Source organism: Diabrotica virgifera, chromosome 9 (assembly GCF_917563875.1).
Source record: "Diabrotica virgifera virgifera chromosome 9, PGI_DIABVI_V3a".
Taxonomy (NCBI): domain Eukaryota; kingdom Metazoa; phylum Arthropoda; class Insecta; order Coleoptera; family Chrysomelidae; genus Diabrotica; species Diabrotica virgifera.
Genome location: NC_065451.1, coordinates 103,253,424 through 103,271,707, shown reverse-complemented (window position 1 = coordinate 103,271,707; position 18,284 = coordinate 103,253,424). Strand labels below are relative to the sequence as shown.

General features: G+C 33.2%; 1 protein-coding gene across 1 annotated transcript; it reads left to right on the top strand.

The window, feature by feature from the left end:
* Positions 1-16,424: 16,424 nt before the first annotated feature.
* On the top strand, positions 16,425-17,237 carry LOC126891193 (uncharacterized). The gene has a single exon (XM_050660376.1). The coding sequence runs from the start codon at positions 16,425-16,427 to the stop codon at positions 17,235-17,237; it is 813 nt and encodes a 270-aa protein (XP_050516333.1).
* Positions 17,238-18,284: the final 1,047 nt, after the last annotated feature.

Genomic DNA, 18,284 nt, shown 5'->3' with positions numbered 1-18,284 from the left:
CACTGGATTTAGTTTCGTTATAATCGGCATTCTAGGAAGATCGTAATTTACAATTTATTATTTGTTGTTTCCGGTGGTGAATAACATACGCCACAATTATAGTAATACAATTAGTAATATAAGTACATATTTCAAATGTTTTTTAGTCATTATGGCACAAATATATTTTTCTTTATAAACAATACTTTTTCTCAGGTAAAAAATATCGTTTCAAAAAAATATTAGCAATTTTATTTATCATGGAATCAGATTCCAGTTATATATCCCAATTTGCTTACTGAGAAGGAACTCCAAGTATCCGCTGACGCCGAGTAAGGTTTATAACAAACAAATAAGTGTAATTTTTCAAAAAAAAAACAAATCCGCTGTTTTTAAGTATATTTTCTTGTGGCGTATAAAGAACGCCACGCGTGTAGTTATGTTATATTTTGATGTGCGGGTAGTTAAAGGTTAAAATTCTAAATATTAATTAATTATCACAATAACAAAAAATATTATCAATCATTTAATACATGCAATAGTGTACATGATATTTTTCGTTAGTTCATCTACTAAACATAAATAAACTGGATGGTTTGCCCACGCGAAAGCAAGATTTTTTGAAAATTCGTAAAATTAAAAAATTCATATTTTATCCAATTTGAGTCCAAAAGTTAATCTGTTGCAGTTTTCTTTTATGAAATTTCCCATTCGTTCTTCTTAGCAGGGAATCCACCTGCCAAATTTCATGAAAATCGGTCAATTCGTTTCGGAGGAGTATGGCAACAAACTAACAAAGTGTAACTAACATAACTCGACTTTCTTTTATATATATGTATATAGATGTAAAATATTTAAATGGCTATTAAAAAATAACGGTTGAAGATAAAAAAGTGAAAATTTAGGATTGTATGTATCTTTTGCTTCTACATCATACAAAATTAAGAAAAAACGGTTTGTCAAAAAATTAAAAAAATATATCAGGGGGGGCAAGCCCCTTTATGACGTACGGGCATGAATTCAGAGTTATGCCTATTCCCAGTCCGGTAGAATACATTTGTAAAATTTCATAACAATCTGATGAGCCGTTCTCGAGTTATTATCAGTGTAACTAACATAACTCGACTTTCTTTTATATATATAGATGTAAAATATTTAAATGGCTATTAAAAAATAACGGTTGAAGATAAAAAAGTGAAAATTTAGGATTGTATGTATCTTTTGCTTCTACATCATACAAAATTAAGAAAAAACGGTTTGTCAAAAAATTTAAAAAATATATCAGGGGGGGGGCAAGCCCCCTTATGACGTACGGGCATGAATTCAGAGTTATGCCTATTCCCAGTCCGGTAGAATACACGTGTAAAATTTCATAACAATCTGATGAGCCGTTCTCGAGTTATTATCAGTGTAACTAACATAACTCGACTTTCTTTTATACAGGGTGATCAACTTCTGTGACAAAGTCCAATATATCTGTTTTTATACAATATATGAAAAAAAGTTGTTAATAAAAGTTATAGACACCTTTAATGTACACATTTTAAAATTAGTGAGAAATATACAGAGTCCTCCATAACACGGTGACAAACCAAAGTTAGGTTTTTTTAAATGAAACACCCTGTATTTTATTCAAAATCTGGTTTCTCTACATTTTTCTGATTTTATAAATATAACACTTGTCTAGGTTTATACTGAGTGTTTCAAAGTTACGAGCACTTTTATTAAAAAATCATACTGATTTGATCGCCCTGTATGTTTCTAACGGTGTAATATAAACTTATTTTTTTAATGCTTTTGACTGTCAATATTAAAGTAGTTTTGTAACAACCTACAATTTTTTTATAACTACACAAATTGTATACAGGGTAAGTCAAAATGTAAATACAAGATTTTCTTCATAATTTTAAATGGAACACCCTGTATTTTATATTATTATCGAAAAGTTCTATCACTATACTTACATATCTTTTAAATATTCCCTATACCTAAAGTTATTAGTTTTCGAGATATTTTAGTTTTATTGTTGATAACAGCATGTATTACTTAGTTATTAATAACAATACTTTAATTTATTAAAATTTATTAAAAAAACTAAATTAAATAAAAAAAAATGTTCAAAGTACTTCTTATGTTATAAAAGGTGTTCAAAATAACCTCCCATAACGTCTACACAAGCCTAGAGACGAGTTTCGAAAGACCTACTGATGTTTGTAAGCTTTTGTTGTGTGACACTTTGAAAGGCGTTTTGAATCCTTATTTTCATATCGTCAACTATTGTTGGAGGTGCCCTATACACTATGTCTTTAATATAAACCCAAAATAAGAAGTCACCTTCGTTTAATTCTGGTGATCTGGGTGGCCAGTGAACTGGCCCATCTCTTCCTATCCATCTTCCAGGAAATAGTTCATCAAGTTCACCGTTGAGAAGTGCGTTTTGGTGAGCAGGGGCTCCGTCGTGAAGGTACCACATATGTTGGCGGATGTTTAATGGTACATTTTCAAGTAGAATAGGTAAATGATTCACTAGAAAATTTAAATAAACCTCACCATTTACCGATTCCTCAAAGAAAAAAGGAACTATAACGTAATTGCCTATGATTCCACCCCAAACATTTAAGGACCATCTCGTTTGACTATGTGTCTGAGCACAGTATGCATTGGTTGTGGAATAATAATGAAAATTTTATCTGTTTACACTACCATTTTTGTGGAATGTTGCCTCGTCTCAAAAAAAAAGGACAAACTCAAAAAATCTCTCAGTATAAATATTTGTTTTTGTGACCATTGACAAAATTGTACTGTTCGTTCGAAGTCATCCCCAACAAGTTCCTGATGTAATTGTATATGATATGGGTGCATGTTGTTTTTCTTGAGTATGTTTTGGATTGATCCATAACTTATATCTTGCTCTCTTGTAATATTTTGAATACTTGTATGAAGATTTTCTGTAACAGGCAGTAAAACATTTAATTCATTTTCATCCGTAATAATGATTTTTGTTTTTTCCTTTGCTTCATAAACAGAACAAGTACGATTAAACCTGTCTAATAAGTTGTCAAATGCTCTCTTATTTGGTTGTTGACGCTATGGACACCGTTCCTTATAAATTCTTGTGGCAACTAATGAGTTTTTGAAACACTCTCCTAAAATCCGTATCATGTCTGTCATTTCTTCACGACTAAAATTCATTGTTAGGTAACAATTATAACAATATGGCAAACAGTTATAATCAATAACAAAAGTAAAAACGTACAGATAATTAAAATCTTACATCTGGCAGTTCTTGTGTCAATTGCAGCAATTTATAGTTCCCATTTCTTCGCGGAAAATTAATATCATTTTATTACTAAATATAAAACTGTCGTTATTGTATAGAATTTACCATAAAATTGTAGAAAAAATGAAATGCAGTCTAATTTTAATTACCATTAACAAACTCATTGGAGGTTTCTAATATTAAGGGTAATTAATTTACTGTAATAAACGTATCTATGAGTTATCAACAATAAAACTAAAATATCTCGAAAACTAATAACTTTAGGTATAGGGAATATTTAAAAGATATGCAAGTATAATGAAAGAACTTTTCGATGGTAATATAAAATACAGGGTGTTCCATTTAAAAATATGAAGAAAATCTTTTATTTGCATTTTGACTTACCGTGTATAAAATTTGTGTACTGATAAAAAAATTGTATGTTGTTGCAAAACTACTTTAATATTGACAGTCAACAACAGTAAAAAAAATAAGTTTATATTGTACTGTTAGAATCATACAGGGCGATCAAATCAGTATGATTTTTTGATAAAAGTGCTCATAACTTTGAAACACTCAGTATAACCCTAGACAGGTGTTATATCTTTTTAATCAGAAAAATGTGGACAAACCAGATTTTTAATAAAATACAGGGTGTTCCATTTAAAAAAACATAACTTTAGTTTGGCACCGTGTTATGGAGAACCCTGTATATTTCTCACTAATTTTAAAATGTGTACATTAAAGGTATCTATAACTTTTATTAACAACTTTTTTTCATATATTTTATAATAACAAATATATTGGACTTTGTCACAGAAGTTGATCACCCTGTATATATAGATATTAAATATATAAGTAAATGTAAATGTAAATATAAAGGGAATAAGAATAAATGATGTACAAAATAAATAAACGTTTATTAAATTAACTACCAGATTTTTAACAATCTCTGAGTTAGATCAAATTTAGTAGAGTATTTATTGGTAATAATGTACAAATGTACTTTTACAGGTCAGCAATAATTAAAATTGTCTAAAATTACATTAAAAGTTGACAGTACTTCAGTAAAAAAAACCTATTACTAAAATTTAAAAACTAAACACTAATTAAATTACAGGACAAAACAAAATTTAGATCTGAAGTACTCCTCAAATGAGTAGAAAGCACCCATCAGAAGATAATTTTTAATTTGTCTCTTAAATTGGTTAAAATCAAGACTTTTAATAGATATTGGTATACAGTTACAAAATTTCAATGCTAGGTATCTGGTTCCATTTCTGGTCCTCTCAAGTCGACTACAAGGGCATCATGATTTCTAGTCTGATAAGTATGCTGTTGTGTTTTATACAGATCTACATTTTGATGAACATACAACAGGCACTGCATAATGTACACAGAAGGTAGTGTGAGAATCCTCAGGTTTCTGAAAGACTGCCTACAATCGTCCCGATAACCCTGACCTGTGATTATGCGAATACACTTTCTCTGTTGACCAAACACCTTATCTATATGGCAAGAGTGTCCCCAGGAAAGGATTGCGTAAGTTAGTCGTGAGTGAAAGTTGCTGTGATATGATGTAAGAAGGGTTTGAAGGGAGGTAACCTTAGATAGGTTTCTAAATAAAAAGAGTTGGCTTGAGAGCTTTTGGGAAAGTTTCAGTATGTGCCGTTCCCAAGTGAGTCCCTGATCAAGATAAACACCAAGAAATTTAGCTTCCTGTGAACAATCTGTTAAAATGGGATGTGTAATGGTGTTATGTCTTAGGGTAAAGTTCACTGTTTGTGATTTTGAGTTATTGAGAGAGAGACGATTTGCCAAAACCATTGGAACAAATTGCTCTCTGTGGTCTCAAGATCAATATCACTGATTTGGGAAGGGTGGTAACTTTGATAGCATGTAGTATCATCAGCAAATAGGACTGTGCTTACCGGGCCCTCTTGTGAAAATCCCAAGTCATTTATATAAATGAGAAATAATATTGGACCTAGAACTGACCCTTGAGGCACTCCATACATCAAAGGTTTTTTATCAGATTTAAGCTGGTTAAAAAACACATATTGAAATCTATCTGATAGATAAGACTCAATCAATTGAATAGACAGGATGAAAATTATAGGCATGTAATTTTTTAAGAAGAATACTATGAGTGACACAATCAAAAGCTTTAGTAAGATCAAGGAACGAGGCAAGGGTATCAAGAAAGTTTTCAAATCCTTCCAAAATACTGCATGTAAAATGATCGATAGCAAGTGTTGTTGTTTTGTTTTTTCTAAATCCAAATTGCTGCACTGCAAAAAGCCGATTAGATTCAAAATAGTCATTGATCTGCTTCTTTAGGATTCTCTCAAACACTTTGGAAAGAATTGGCAAAAGAGAAATTGGACGAAAGTTATTATGATCATCAGCCGAACCTTTACGTTTAAAGAGAGGTATGACTTTCGCAGTTTTAAACACTGAAGGAAAAATGCAGGATGAAATTGAGTAGTTTATTAGTTTAGTTAAAGGTAAGCTAATGTTGTGTTTAATTGCCTTGATTATTTTTGTGTTCATTCCATCCGGGTCCTTGCTCTGGCTATTTTTTAATTCTTCAATTGCTTTTACAACTTCCTCCAAATTTGTTGGCTCAAATCTGAAGGAGCAATGATTAGAGGCGAATGAAGGAGCATTTGGTATAAAACTAAGGTATGTATTGAATGATTGGTCAGTATGATTAAGTGTATTTATTACATTTTCAGCAATACCACAGAAGAAATCATTAAAACTATTTGCATTGAGTGATGAATTTTTTATTGGTAAATTCTTACATCTTGAGTTTATTAGGGACCACACAGCCTGTTGACGGTTGTTAGAGTTTAATATAAAATCATCATTAGATTTAATCTTTGCCTTATGTATAGCATGTCTGTATTTTTTCCTATATTCTGAGAGTGTTTTCTTTGTCACTAAAACGGGGTCACTTTTATTTAAAGATGTCAAAAATTGTAGTTTCTCCCTCATAAGTTTCAAATCATCATTAAACCAAGAATTTTTTTTACATTGTTTACCTTGCTCAACAAGCCTAGATTTTTCAGGAAAAGACAGATTTATTGCCTGCGTTAAAATATCGATAAACATTTTAAACCTTGAGTCCACATCAATACATTCATTATCAATAAATTCAAAATTTTGTAAGCAAAGATTGTTATTTAAAGAGGCCAGTCCCATCTCTGTAATGGGCCTGTAGCTTATTCTAGATTTAGAAGTAGTTTGGGACACTTCACATTTAAACAATATGCCTTTGTGGTCTGAAGTGTGTGAAAGATCAACAGCTTCGGATTGCAACATGGTACTATTAATATTTGTAAATATGTTATCAAGACATCTATTATAACGGGTGTTAAATTTTATTGATTTTTTGAGGTTATAGGATCTAAAGAAATTGCACAGATCCAGGGCTGCAATATCCCTTTCATTGAAGTGCACATTGAAATCCCCTGTTATAATAAGAGGTTTATTTGTATTTAACTTTTTGAAAACTTTTGACATTGTATTGAAGAATTGATTTAAATCACCATCTGGGGTACGATACACAGTGACAAGTTGAATATCAAATTTTACCAAATGTACACCTGTTATTTCACAATGTTTTTCAAGAGACAAACTTTCAAGATTTAATGAAACAGAATCAAAGGTTTCTTTAATATATATACTTACACCCCCATGAGAGCCCACAGTCCTTGCAAAGCCAGAAATCATTCTGTAGTTCTTAATTTTAATTGAAAATAGTTCCTCAGATACTAGCCAGTGTTCATTTATACATAAGCAATCTGCTGATACTTCATTGAGGAGGACCTCCAGATCTAAGAAGGAGGTACGCAAACATTGTATATTACAGTGTAAAATAGTTTTTTGTGCTTTCTTAAACTTTCCTAAAATACCTCTATTATTATTATTATGTACAGGAACATTTACTGCACCACGGTTTTCTTCAGCGGATTCACTGAGGATCGAGGGCGTTGAACATGGAGAAAATGGTTTATGTTAGTGTTAGTGGTTTATGTTAATTTAATTATTAAGTGACTCTAAAATGACAAAGTTAAGTTAACGCTAAACATGATATACCATATAACAACAGTCCTGTTATAGGTATGTACAAAAATATATACCTCTTACTTATACATAGGGTACAACTCACATGAGACTTCTACCAAATGGTTATAGTACGCTTGCTACGTACCACTAAATTGAAACCGACAAAGATGAAAATAATACAAATAAATAGGCACAAACCTGACTAAGAGAAAATACAATAATGGATTACTCAAAGTTAATGAATGAACGCTAAAGAAATGAAGTTAGATAAATATACGACGACTTCAATTAACCGAGCAAATGCAATGAAATAAAGTACCGACAAAATACTTGGGAAACAAGCACATAATACACCTAAATTTACATGACGTGAAATCGACTAAATTACCAATAAAATATAAAAACCTAAGACCTTTTTGGCAAACATGCCGAGCTCAACATACGATACCGCAGGTTTATACATGAGTTTGGGAGCGTACTTAACTTTTATGTATATAAAAAAACAAATAAATGCAAGCTAAATCTGAAAAAAAAATAATTATTAACATAATACATCAACCAAATGTCTGCAATATAAACCACAATAGTTACTCATATCACCAGACTGATTGTTCCCAAACAAACCCGAACGACTCGTAAAGAGGTTGCTGCTGCATCCCCGGAAATGATCACCAGGATGATGCAAAAACCATGCCTCCTGTAGGCCCAGGTGCGAAGACGAAAAGGAGCCGGAATGACCCCAAAAAGTTTGTTCCCCCAAAGTGACTAATGGTTGGAGATTGGCCTCTCGGTGGTTTGAGGTGGTTTTAAGTTTTCACATGGGTGGCTACAAAAAACATAATTCCCGTTTATTTCAATTTCCCACTGTACGACAAATTAAAGAAAGGAAAGAAGAAAAACTCGGAAAGTGTTTTTAGGATAGAGAGTAATGTAAAAAGGCCATTAGTTAAATACAAAAAATTTACTGAATACATGACAAAATATGACCTTCAAGAATGTATGTGATAAGTTTTAATTACAGACGTGGATTTGGGATTTAAATACAGAATAAATATGCTTTCTTTAAACTAATTATAGGATATTTCTTAATGATGGAATAATTCAAAGATAAAAGATACAGATAAATAGCTAAAAATTAAGGTTAGGATTTTCTCTGAAGCAATATTACTTAAAGATTTTGAAATAATTAAAAGATATCTACTAAATTCACTGAATAAATTTACACATATGATTTAATTGGAAAAATTATATGTCACCATGAAATGGCTGCTGACAGTTATAAAAAAATTATTATAAAACAGATATAGCTAGTTACCGTGTGAAACAATGATTTTATGCAGAAATCCCATTGTACTGATAACTTCCAAAGACTTCTGAAGAAGTTTGGTGATCCATACTTCGAAATTTACACATTTTAACTAAAACGAGGTCTAACCTCAAAATTTGACCTAATATTGTCACACGCCACCCATACTAGTTGAATCTCCAACCACAAGTGACACGGTATTTCTCTGTTTCCCAAAATTAAAACTCGGAACACGAAATCAAATTCTTCGCTAGGTGCGTATATTACAAATCAACCAGTGATACCAACATAATTAGGTGTGGCATCGTTGCACGAAATTTTAAATATAAAAGAATAATTGGAAATGGTTAATTACGCGAAAATTAGAGAAATTAATTAAGAGATCAAGAGAAAATAACAAAAATAATTAAAGAGCTAATTTCGTAACCTGCACCGTTACAATTTCAATATTAATCTCTTCCTACAGTTTTCCTACAGTGTGTTTTTTCACACAGGTCTACAACAAATTTCATAATTTAATTGTTTCTTTTGCACACTGGCTTCTTAATGGGTTATTCTTTTTGTCATGAATGTCCAGCCACTGGTTTTATAATAACTTCCGTTCTTCTTTTATTATAAAGAAAATCTAAAATAAAAATATAAGTTTAAAAAATCAGTCTCGTATCAACATTGTTTCGAGAAGGTAGTGTTTTGGTGCGATCAAGCGATTAGGCTAATTATTTTATAATTGATATCATTTTTAGTAGTTTCTTTGTTTATTTTGTAGAAATTCACAAATAAGGTAAGGTAACTTATTATTATTTAATATGAGCAACGATTCGGGCGGTCCAGAAGGACCGCCCGCTTTGGAATCTAAACAAACAACGGATATGGAAACAACAGTTGAAAGGACGTATGATTTGAGTAATAAATTTTCTGCTAGAGATGTAGGGCCTTATTGTGTTTTTTTTTGAGAGTACAAATAAAAACATAGGCAAGCTTTTTCCGGTTAGAATAGGTTTTTATCTTCAGCAGGTAGATGAATTTAAAAGGGACATTCTTGATATAAAACCGGTCGGTTTAAAACGTGTCAAAGTTATTTTTAAAACTAATTTTAATTCGCTAATTAATCATAAAATTGTTACTTCTAATGAACTAATTGAATATATTCCTAAATTTTTCAACCATAAAAAAGGCATAATTAGAGAGGTTGATAGCTTTTTTACGGAAGATTTTATTTTAAAGGCGATAGAATCTAATAGTCCAGTCACAGAGGTTAAACGTTTAACACGGAAAGTAGTTGATAATACAAATAAAATCGAATATGTAAAGAGACAGCTTGTTGTTTTAACTTTTGCAGGTAATAAAATCCCTGATTGTGTCAAAATTAACATGGTAAATTTTCCTGTCGAGCCGTATATACACCCAGTAGTTCAGTGTCTTCAGTGCTTGCGCTTTGGCCACGTTCAGTCGCAGTGCAGGGGTAAACCGCGTTGTAAACAATGTTCTAAAGATCATTCAAAAGATTTAAGTTGTGATACAGATGAGGTATTCTGTGTTCACTGTCAAAACAGTGGGCATCCTTCTATTTCTAGAGAGTGTCCTGTGTATAAAAAGCAGTTTGAGATTAAAAAAATAATGGCCTTCGAAAATATATCTTTCAAAGAAGCTGAATTTATTTATCTTAATCCTTCGTACGCTAAAATAGCTACCAACAATAGATTCGCCATATTTAATAACTTAGAAAATTTCCCTGAACTTTCCACTTCTACAAACAATGAATCCAGTTATTTATTATCTAATCCTAAAACTAATCGAACCAGTTCATATGCACAAGATTCCACACAGAGTAAGAAACGACGAAAATACAGTTCTCCAGTTTCTCCAACTTTGACTCCTACCATTTTGCCGGTGCCAAAGCAAAGAATAGATCGTCCTCACATTTCAATTCTACCAAACCCTTACCGTGACGAATTTATGACATTCAAAGAGAAAATAATTAGCCAAATATCTACTTTCGTCATAGACACAATAAAAAATCCAAAATCGGTAAATGATAATAATATTATTAGTTTTATTAATTCAATATTTGATAAAGTGAGCAATAGTGAAGATGTAATATTAGAAAATAGCAATTATAATATAACCCAAAATGACAGAACAAATCAATAAAAACATAGTTCGAATCCTACAATGGAATTGTAGATCTCTTTTGTCGAATCAAGCGAGTTTATTACATTTTTTAAATACGACGTACTGTGATATCTTAGTCTTATCAGAAATATGGCTAAAACCGGGTTACGATTTCCGTCTAAAAGGCTATAACTCTATACAAAAATTGAGGAATGATGGTTATTGAGGTGTTGGCATTTACATCACTAAACAATTTAACTTTACAAAAATACCTATTAATTACAACTTTAATTCTCGTATAGAAGTATGTGCAGTTCATATCCCTAAATTAGAAGTAAATATTGTATCAATTTATAAACCGCCAGACATAAAAGTAAGCAAAGAGGATTGGTCTAATCTTTTCATTACTTTTCTAAAGAACAGGAAAACACAGAGGTGGATGACACTAACCAATATCTCAATCCACAGTGGGCAACACAAGGCACTTTTTAACACAAAAAATTTAGAGACTTGAGACTTCTGAGCTTCACCGATGAGGCATAAGGATGCTGAAATCGCTATATGGAGATGGTGGTCCAACTCTGAATCAAATATAAACAAAACCTGCCTTGATATTTTTTAACAAAAAATTTAATTTTCCGCAATCTGGTTTGCTTATAATTCTTGGAAACTTTCCTAGAAACATTGACACGTGATTTGCTAGTAGAACGCCATCTAGCCTCTCTAATGACAATAATTTGACATGCTCTGTGTGTTCCACTCATTAAAATGCCCAGTTGGTGATAAACATCAGTCTGATTTTTTCAAGTTTAAGGAAATTGTAACAAATCAATTGGAAGTTTTGTCCGCCAAAATACATGGAACGTTTTCGTGGTCTGATGTTCCAAATTTTTAACCTATTCCACAATTAAAACTTCCCCTGTTCCAGTGTTCCCATACATCAAAAGTTGTCCGACTAGACACCGTTAAGCTATTAACAAATTTTCAGCTTGCTATTGCAGGTCTACAATATTTACTTGATAAATAGATAAAATAAGTCTTATTTGACGTTAGTAAAATGGAGAAATGTCAGTTTATTGGTCGAATAACTTTATTCATAGAATAAACTACTATTTGTCGTTTGTGAAACTGGCCATTAATTAATTAATTTTAATTAATACATACATACATAATCAATTCCCTCTTTTAACATTAGATGTGGAGGATTCGTCTTTTATATGATAGTCTACAAATTTACGCCACTTCTTCCTATCTGCTGCTAAAACTTTTGCTTCTTGCCACGATGTTACTCTTTTCTTAAAAGTCTACACTAGTGTGTTTACACTTTCTTTTCTCAGTTTACACTAGTGTTCCAGCTTTTCCTTGGTCTGCCCCTCGTGCTTTTACCCACTGCTTTGGCCTCCCATGTCATTTTCACTTGTCTGTCACCACCCATTCTTATCATGTTTCCAGTCCATTTTAACTTCTTTTCTTCAACTTTTTTGTTGAGCGATTTTACCTGTAGTTCATGTCATATCTTCGTTTCTTCTTTTGTCTAATCTTCTTGCTCCCACCACTTTTCTTAAGTATCTCATTTCTGTAGCTTGTAATATTTTTCTTTGTCTGTCATTAAGTACCCAGTTTTCTGCCCCATAAATTGTAATTGGCTATATACGGTTTTATATATTGACATTTTGGTTTTTCTCGATATTTCCTTTTTGTTTAGGAAATTTTTATACAGTGAATAATTATTAAGTTCTCGTTGCCAATTTTATTCTGTTTCCAACTTCATCTTCTTGTGTATATTTGTTGTTTAATATTATTCCCAAATACTTAAAGAGGTCTACTTGCTTGACCTTTTGCCCTTCGATTTCAATATTTACAGTTGCTTCTTTGTTGGCTATTTAAATGTCAGTTTATTGGTTGAATAACTTTACTCATATAATAAACTACTATTTGTCGTTGGTGAAACTTGTCGTTAATTAATTAATTTTAATTAATAATTAGAATACAATTTATAATTTTAGCAAGTAAACGAAAACTTTGTGATCTGTATGAAGACATTTCGTCCCTAACAACAACAACAAAAAATAAAATGAAGCTAAAATAGGACTATATAAAGGAGCAACAAACAAATAAAGAAGACATATAAAACTGAAAAAGAAAGAACTGAAATTGAAAAACGACAAAACTTTATTTGAGCTAGATGAAGCTGTTGAGGCAATACGTGAAGTACCCTCAACAATGAGTAACCTCTAACTGTACGGTTACAGAAATATGTTTCCATAGGTATAGCTGGTTAAGTGTAGGTATACGATTTTTCAAATGTGATTTAAAGTGTTGTCTGCATAAATGGCACACAGAATATTTGCTATGACAGTTATATGGTTCAAAATGCATACAGTACCACGGTTAATAAGTTATGTTCACATATGTAGAGTTCAACACTTACAGTTTATTCCTTGTTGTCGTCGACATCAGAGCTCTGATTGAATCCCATAATCCATTTGCAGAACCATAATACTTGTAAGGCACTCACTAATACGCTAAATAAATTATCGTTGGTAATACTGAACAAAATTGAATAATATGAAGCGGTAAAAAACGAATAGCAAAAAGACCGGTAGATGCGACCTTTTCAAAAAATGGCGAGAGAGTCGATTGAAGAGAGGTGATTACCGTTTGGTAACTTTTGACGCTCTGCCGTAGCGGCGAGGGGTCGGAGTTGAAACCGAAAAACGAAATGCAAGTGTCAACAATAACCTGATATTCTCAGACAAACGTCTACATAAATATTACTTGAGTTTTAAGAAATTAGTAGTACAGGGGCGTAACTAATTATTTTAGTGAGAGGTGTATAATATATTTATTGTACATATTGCCGGGGGCGACAGGCGAGAGAGATGGCCTATATCACCTCGAAGAGAGGGGATTGGCAAAGATGTGCACAACGATAAGAAATGTTTGAAAAAATTAGTGTTTATATGCACAAGGGGTAACAACGATAAAAATGGAGGAAAACGATACAAGTTTTCCCCCTAGCGATACATTTTAATCTTCAAGGGGAATCACAGCGATTTTCGTAATACCACGAAGAAAATCACCGTGAGTAGTGTGAATCTTGACAGTACGAACTAGACCATCCTTACCAGGCAATACATCTATTACCCTGGAAGTTGGCCATAAGAGTGGAGGAGTACCATCCTCCTTCATCAGAACCAAATCCCCGATCTTGACAGGGTCAGTAGGGTCGGTCCATTTATTTCTTTGCTGCAGGAGGCAAAGATAGTCTTTTTTCCACAATTTCCAAAATTGCTGTTGAATTTTACTAATACGCTGAAAAAGGTTCAACCTATTTTCAGGTATCTCTGAAACACTTGGTTCAGGGGGCGCGGTTAAAGGTCTTTGAACTAAGAAGTGAGCTGGAGATAGGAAAGCGAAGTCATTGGCGTCAGACGACATCCTAGTGATGGGTCTTGAATTTAGAATAGCCTCGATTTGGCATAATACTGTGTTAAACACTTCAAATGTGAAGTGGGAATTTCCTATAATTCGATAGAGATGATACTTCACACTCTTTATTCCTACCTCATGGAGGCCGAATTGATGCGGGTTGCGGGGAACACCCATCTTGAAAGTTATGGAGTTTTGAGTACAGAATTCCTTAATCTGTTCCGAGTTATTTTGATTTAAGGAAAAATCATGTAATTCGCGCATTTCATTTTTTGCCCCATGGAAATTTGTGGCATTGTCGCTCCAAACAACACTGGGCGTGGATCTTCTGGCAATAAACCTTTTCAGAGTAAGAATATAGGCTTCTGCGCTTAATCCTGTGACGAGTTCGATATTAACACCTTTAGTGCTCATGCAAATGAAATAGGCTACGTATGCTTTGTAAAGCGGTGCCTTCCTCAAATATGAGGACTTAATTAAGAAGAACCCCCATAGTCCACTGAGACGACTTGGAAGGGTCTAGTGGAGAGTACACGATCGGGATGCATATCTGCCATCTGTTGAACAGAATTGGGTGTCATGAATCGGAAACAGTTCACACTCTTACGAATTAAACTTTTAATCTGTCTTAATCCGTCAATTGGCCAGTACTTCATTTTGACATACGAAAGTACTGTTTGCGCGCCTGAATGTAATAACTTATGATGAGCTTGAGTCAACATTAGTTCTACAACTCGACATTTAGAAGGAAGTAGAATGGGGTGTTTTTGATTATACGATATGGGGGCGTGTCAGAGACGTCCCCCCACACGAATCAGCCCATCATTATGTTGTGGGAAGGGGTTGAGCTTAGGAATGGCTTTATTGGTTATGTGTTTAGCATTTTTCAATTCAAGAATTTCTTTTTTAAAGTAGATCTTTGGATATACCTGATGATCGCGTGATCAGTGATCTCCATTTCGGATGGCGTCAATACATCCGTATCTCGTGGGAAGTTATTTATTTTATTTTTAATATTACTTATGAATCTAAAAAGATAAGCGACAATTCTTTGAATTTTACGAAAAGAAGAAGATTTAGCGAATAGATTTTCAAAGGTGTCGTTGAGTTCGTGATTTGTTGCTATGTTTAAGACAACTGACTTCCTTAATTCAGGAAGATCATCCTAAAAATGAGGAATTTGATGAAGAGAAAAATCGATGGGATTGTCTCTAATAAAGCTAGGTCCGCATAACCAGTCTTCGGTGGTCTGGGGATTATCAAAGACATTTATCCATCTGGAAGCGGGGTTAGCGATGTTTTTGTGACTTCTGACGAAATAGAAAGGAAAAGTTTCCAACAAGAAATCGACCTTTTGAATTCTGTTCTGTACAAAAATGTTCCAAATGTGTTTTTTAGAAAGTATCCAAGACAAGGCAATTATAGAGTCAGCAAAGAGATGAGATGAAGATATACTCAAATTTTTCTTGAAGGTGTGAAAAAGTGTATGAGCCAGAGTGACTCCCAACACTATTCCACAAAGTTCCAATTTGGGGATAGTGAGTTTATTTTCCAGCGGATAAATTTTGTTTTTAGAAGCGATAAGCTGCGACGGTACAGAAAAGTCTGAGTATGTCGCCCTGAGATACACACAAGTGCTGTATATTTTTTCCGTTGCGTCGGTGAAAATAATTAATTGAACATCAACAACTTTCTTTTGTAAGAGTAAGCATCGAGGTACCTTGACCTCTTCTATAGTTTTGAATGTCGATAAGAGGTTTTGCCAATTTTTCATAATGATGGGTGAGTCAATAGGTTGATTCCCAGTCCAGTTTCTGGGACCATATTTCTTGTATCAAGAGCTTAGCGTTCACAAGGACAGGGGATAACCATCCTAGCGGGTCATACAAAGTAGCAATGTAGGAGAGAATAGTGTTCTGTTAGTGTATCTTTGGTTGCCTATATAGATGTCATATAGGTGAACAAGGATTAGGATTAAGTTAGGTTAGGGCTGATCCGGGGAACCGGGACAAGCTATGTAAGCTCATCAAACTAACTAAAGATATCTTAATCAAGAGTACTTAATAGTCATTATTAAAGAACCCAACTAAACATGGTGGCAGCGGTGTTGAGTGCAGCACGTATATTTTAAGTATAAAACTATATTACCCATTAACCACTAGCACATGCCAAGAGTAGCAAATCAAGGTTAAGGGCAAGAAAATATTCTGCATTGTGGTCAATTGTGGTTGAAATCATACCCGACATAAAGTAACACTGAAAATGTCTACTAATACTACTCTTGATGCAAATACTCAAGCTATAGTAAGTCCAGCACCATTTAATGTTAACCCTCCGGATAAATTCAATTTTTTGGCCCCAGCAATTTGGCCTGCATGTAGGAAGAGGCTGGAACGCTACATGTCGGTATCAGGGCAGCTTCAAAAGACAGAAAAACAAAAAATAGATATCCTACTGTACCTTATGGGAGAAGAATCCGAAGATATTTTGATACAATTTCAAAAAATTCCAGATACTTACGAGGAAATTCTAAATGCTTTTGACAAATATTTTATCCCTAGACGTAATATTATATATGAACGTTTCAAATTCAATTCTACAGTACAAAAACCAGGTGAAAGCATTGACTTATTTATTACTAGCCTACATACCTTAGCAGAACATTGTAATTATGGGCAACTGAAGGAGGAATTGATCCGAGACCTTATGGTAGTAGGCATGCTGGACACAAAAACATCAGAAAGGTTACAGCTAAAAGAAACTCTAACTTTACAGCAATGTATAATGGAAGCAAGGCAAACAGAGTTGCAGGCGGTGCAGAATAAAGATTTACTAGGTGTCCAGAGACATATTGGTAGAGTGCAACTAAATCAAAGTGGTGCGAGCACATCTAAAGTGAGTGATGGTCAGGGATCCAGTGGCACTGTGAAAAAGTGCGGTTTTTGCGGGCTACAGTTCCATTCCCGAGAGCAGTGCCCTGCCAACAAATCGACATGTAAGAGATGCATGAAGAAAGGCCATTGGGCTTCCGTATGTAAAAAAATAAGGTCAGATCTGTCAAAATTGATTTATTAGAATTAGAAAATAAGTACAATATAGTAGAATATAAGTCTGATGATGAATTAGAGGTATAAACTAATAGCTTTCTTTGTTCAGTACTAAAAATTGATCATCAGATAAATCATATTGACTCTAAAGAGTGGATAGCATCCATATATATGTCAAAATTAAATAAAAATGTAAATTTTCTAGTAGATGGTGGTGCAGAAATTAGCTGTCTTCCAAAAAGGTTAGTGGACCCTAATTTATTAAAAGATGTTAAGCCAACAAAAAGAATTGTAACTGGCCCATCTGGGGTTCGATTGTCTGTCCTTGGCACTCTGGATGTTAATTTAAAATTAAATAACTTAAATTTTGACACTCAGGTGTATATAATTAAAAATCTGGCAAAACCTATTCTTGGAAGAACAGCTATTGTCAAACTAAATGTTCTTAAACTTTTTCATCATCAGATCGCACCATTAACATCAGATAATGCATCAATAAAAACTCAAATTTTATCTCAGTTTCCTAAAATTTTTGATAGTGTTGGGAAATTTAAAACAGGATTAGAAATAAAGTTAATTGAAAATATACAACCGTGTGTACAATCTGTGCCCAGAACAGTTCCGATACCTCTGTTAAAACCTTTAAAAGAGGAACTTGATAGATTAAAACTTTTGGATATAATAGAGCAAGTAGATTTTCCCACAGAATGGGTTAGCCCCATAGTAGTGGTGCAAAAAAATAATAAAATTCGATTTTGTGCCGATTATACCAAATTAAATCGATCAGTTTTGCGAGCACATTATCCTATTAATAAAGTTGAAACTATTTTGGCAAAAATGTCAGGATCACATTTCTTTTCAAAACTGGATACTAATTATGGATTCCACCAAATAAAATTAACCAAAAATTCTCAACTTTTTACTACATTTATTACCCCTTTCGGTAGGTTCTATTTTAAGCGGCTACCCTTTGGAATCAACTGTACCCCAGAATACTTTTCCTGTTTACTTAACAAAATATTGTCAGGTATAGACGGGGTTGTCAGTCACATAGACGACATATACATACATGCTC

Bases quoted from the DNA above. Each gene is read 5' to 3' on its own strand.
- LOC126891193 (XM_050660376.1), top strand. From the start codon at position 16,425: ATGTCTACTAATACTACTCTTGATGCAAATACTCAAGCTATAGTAAGT.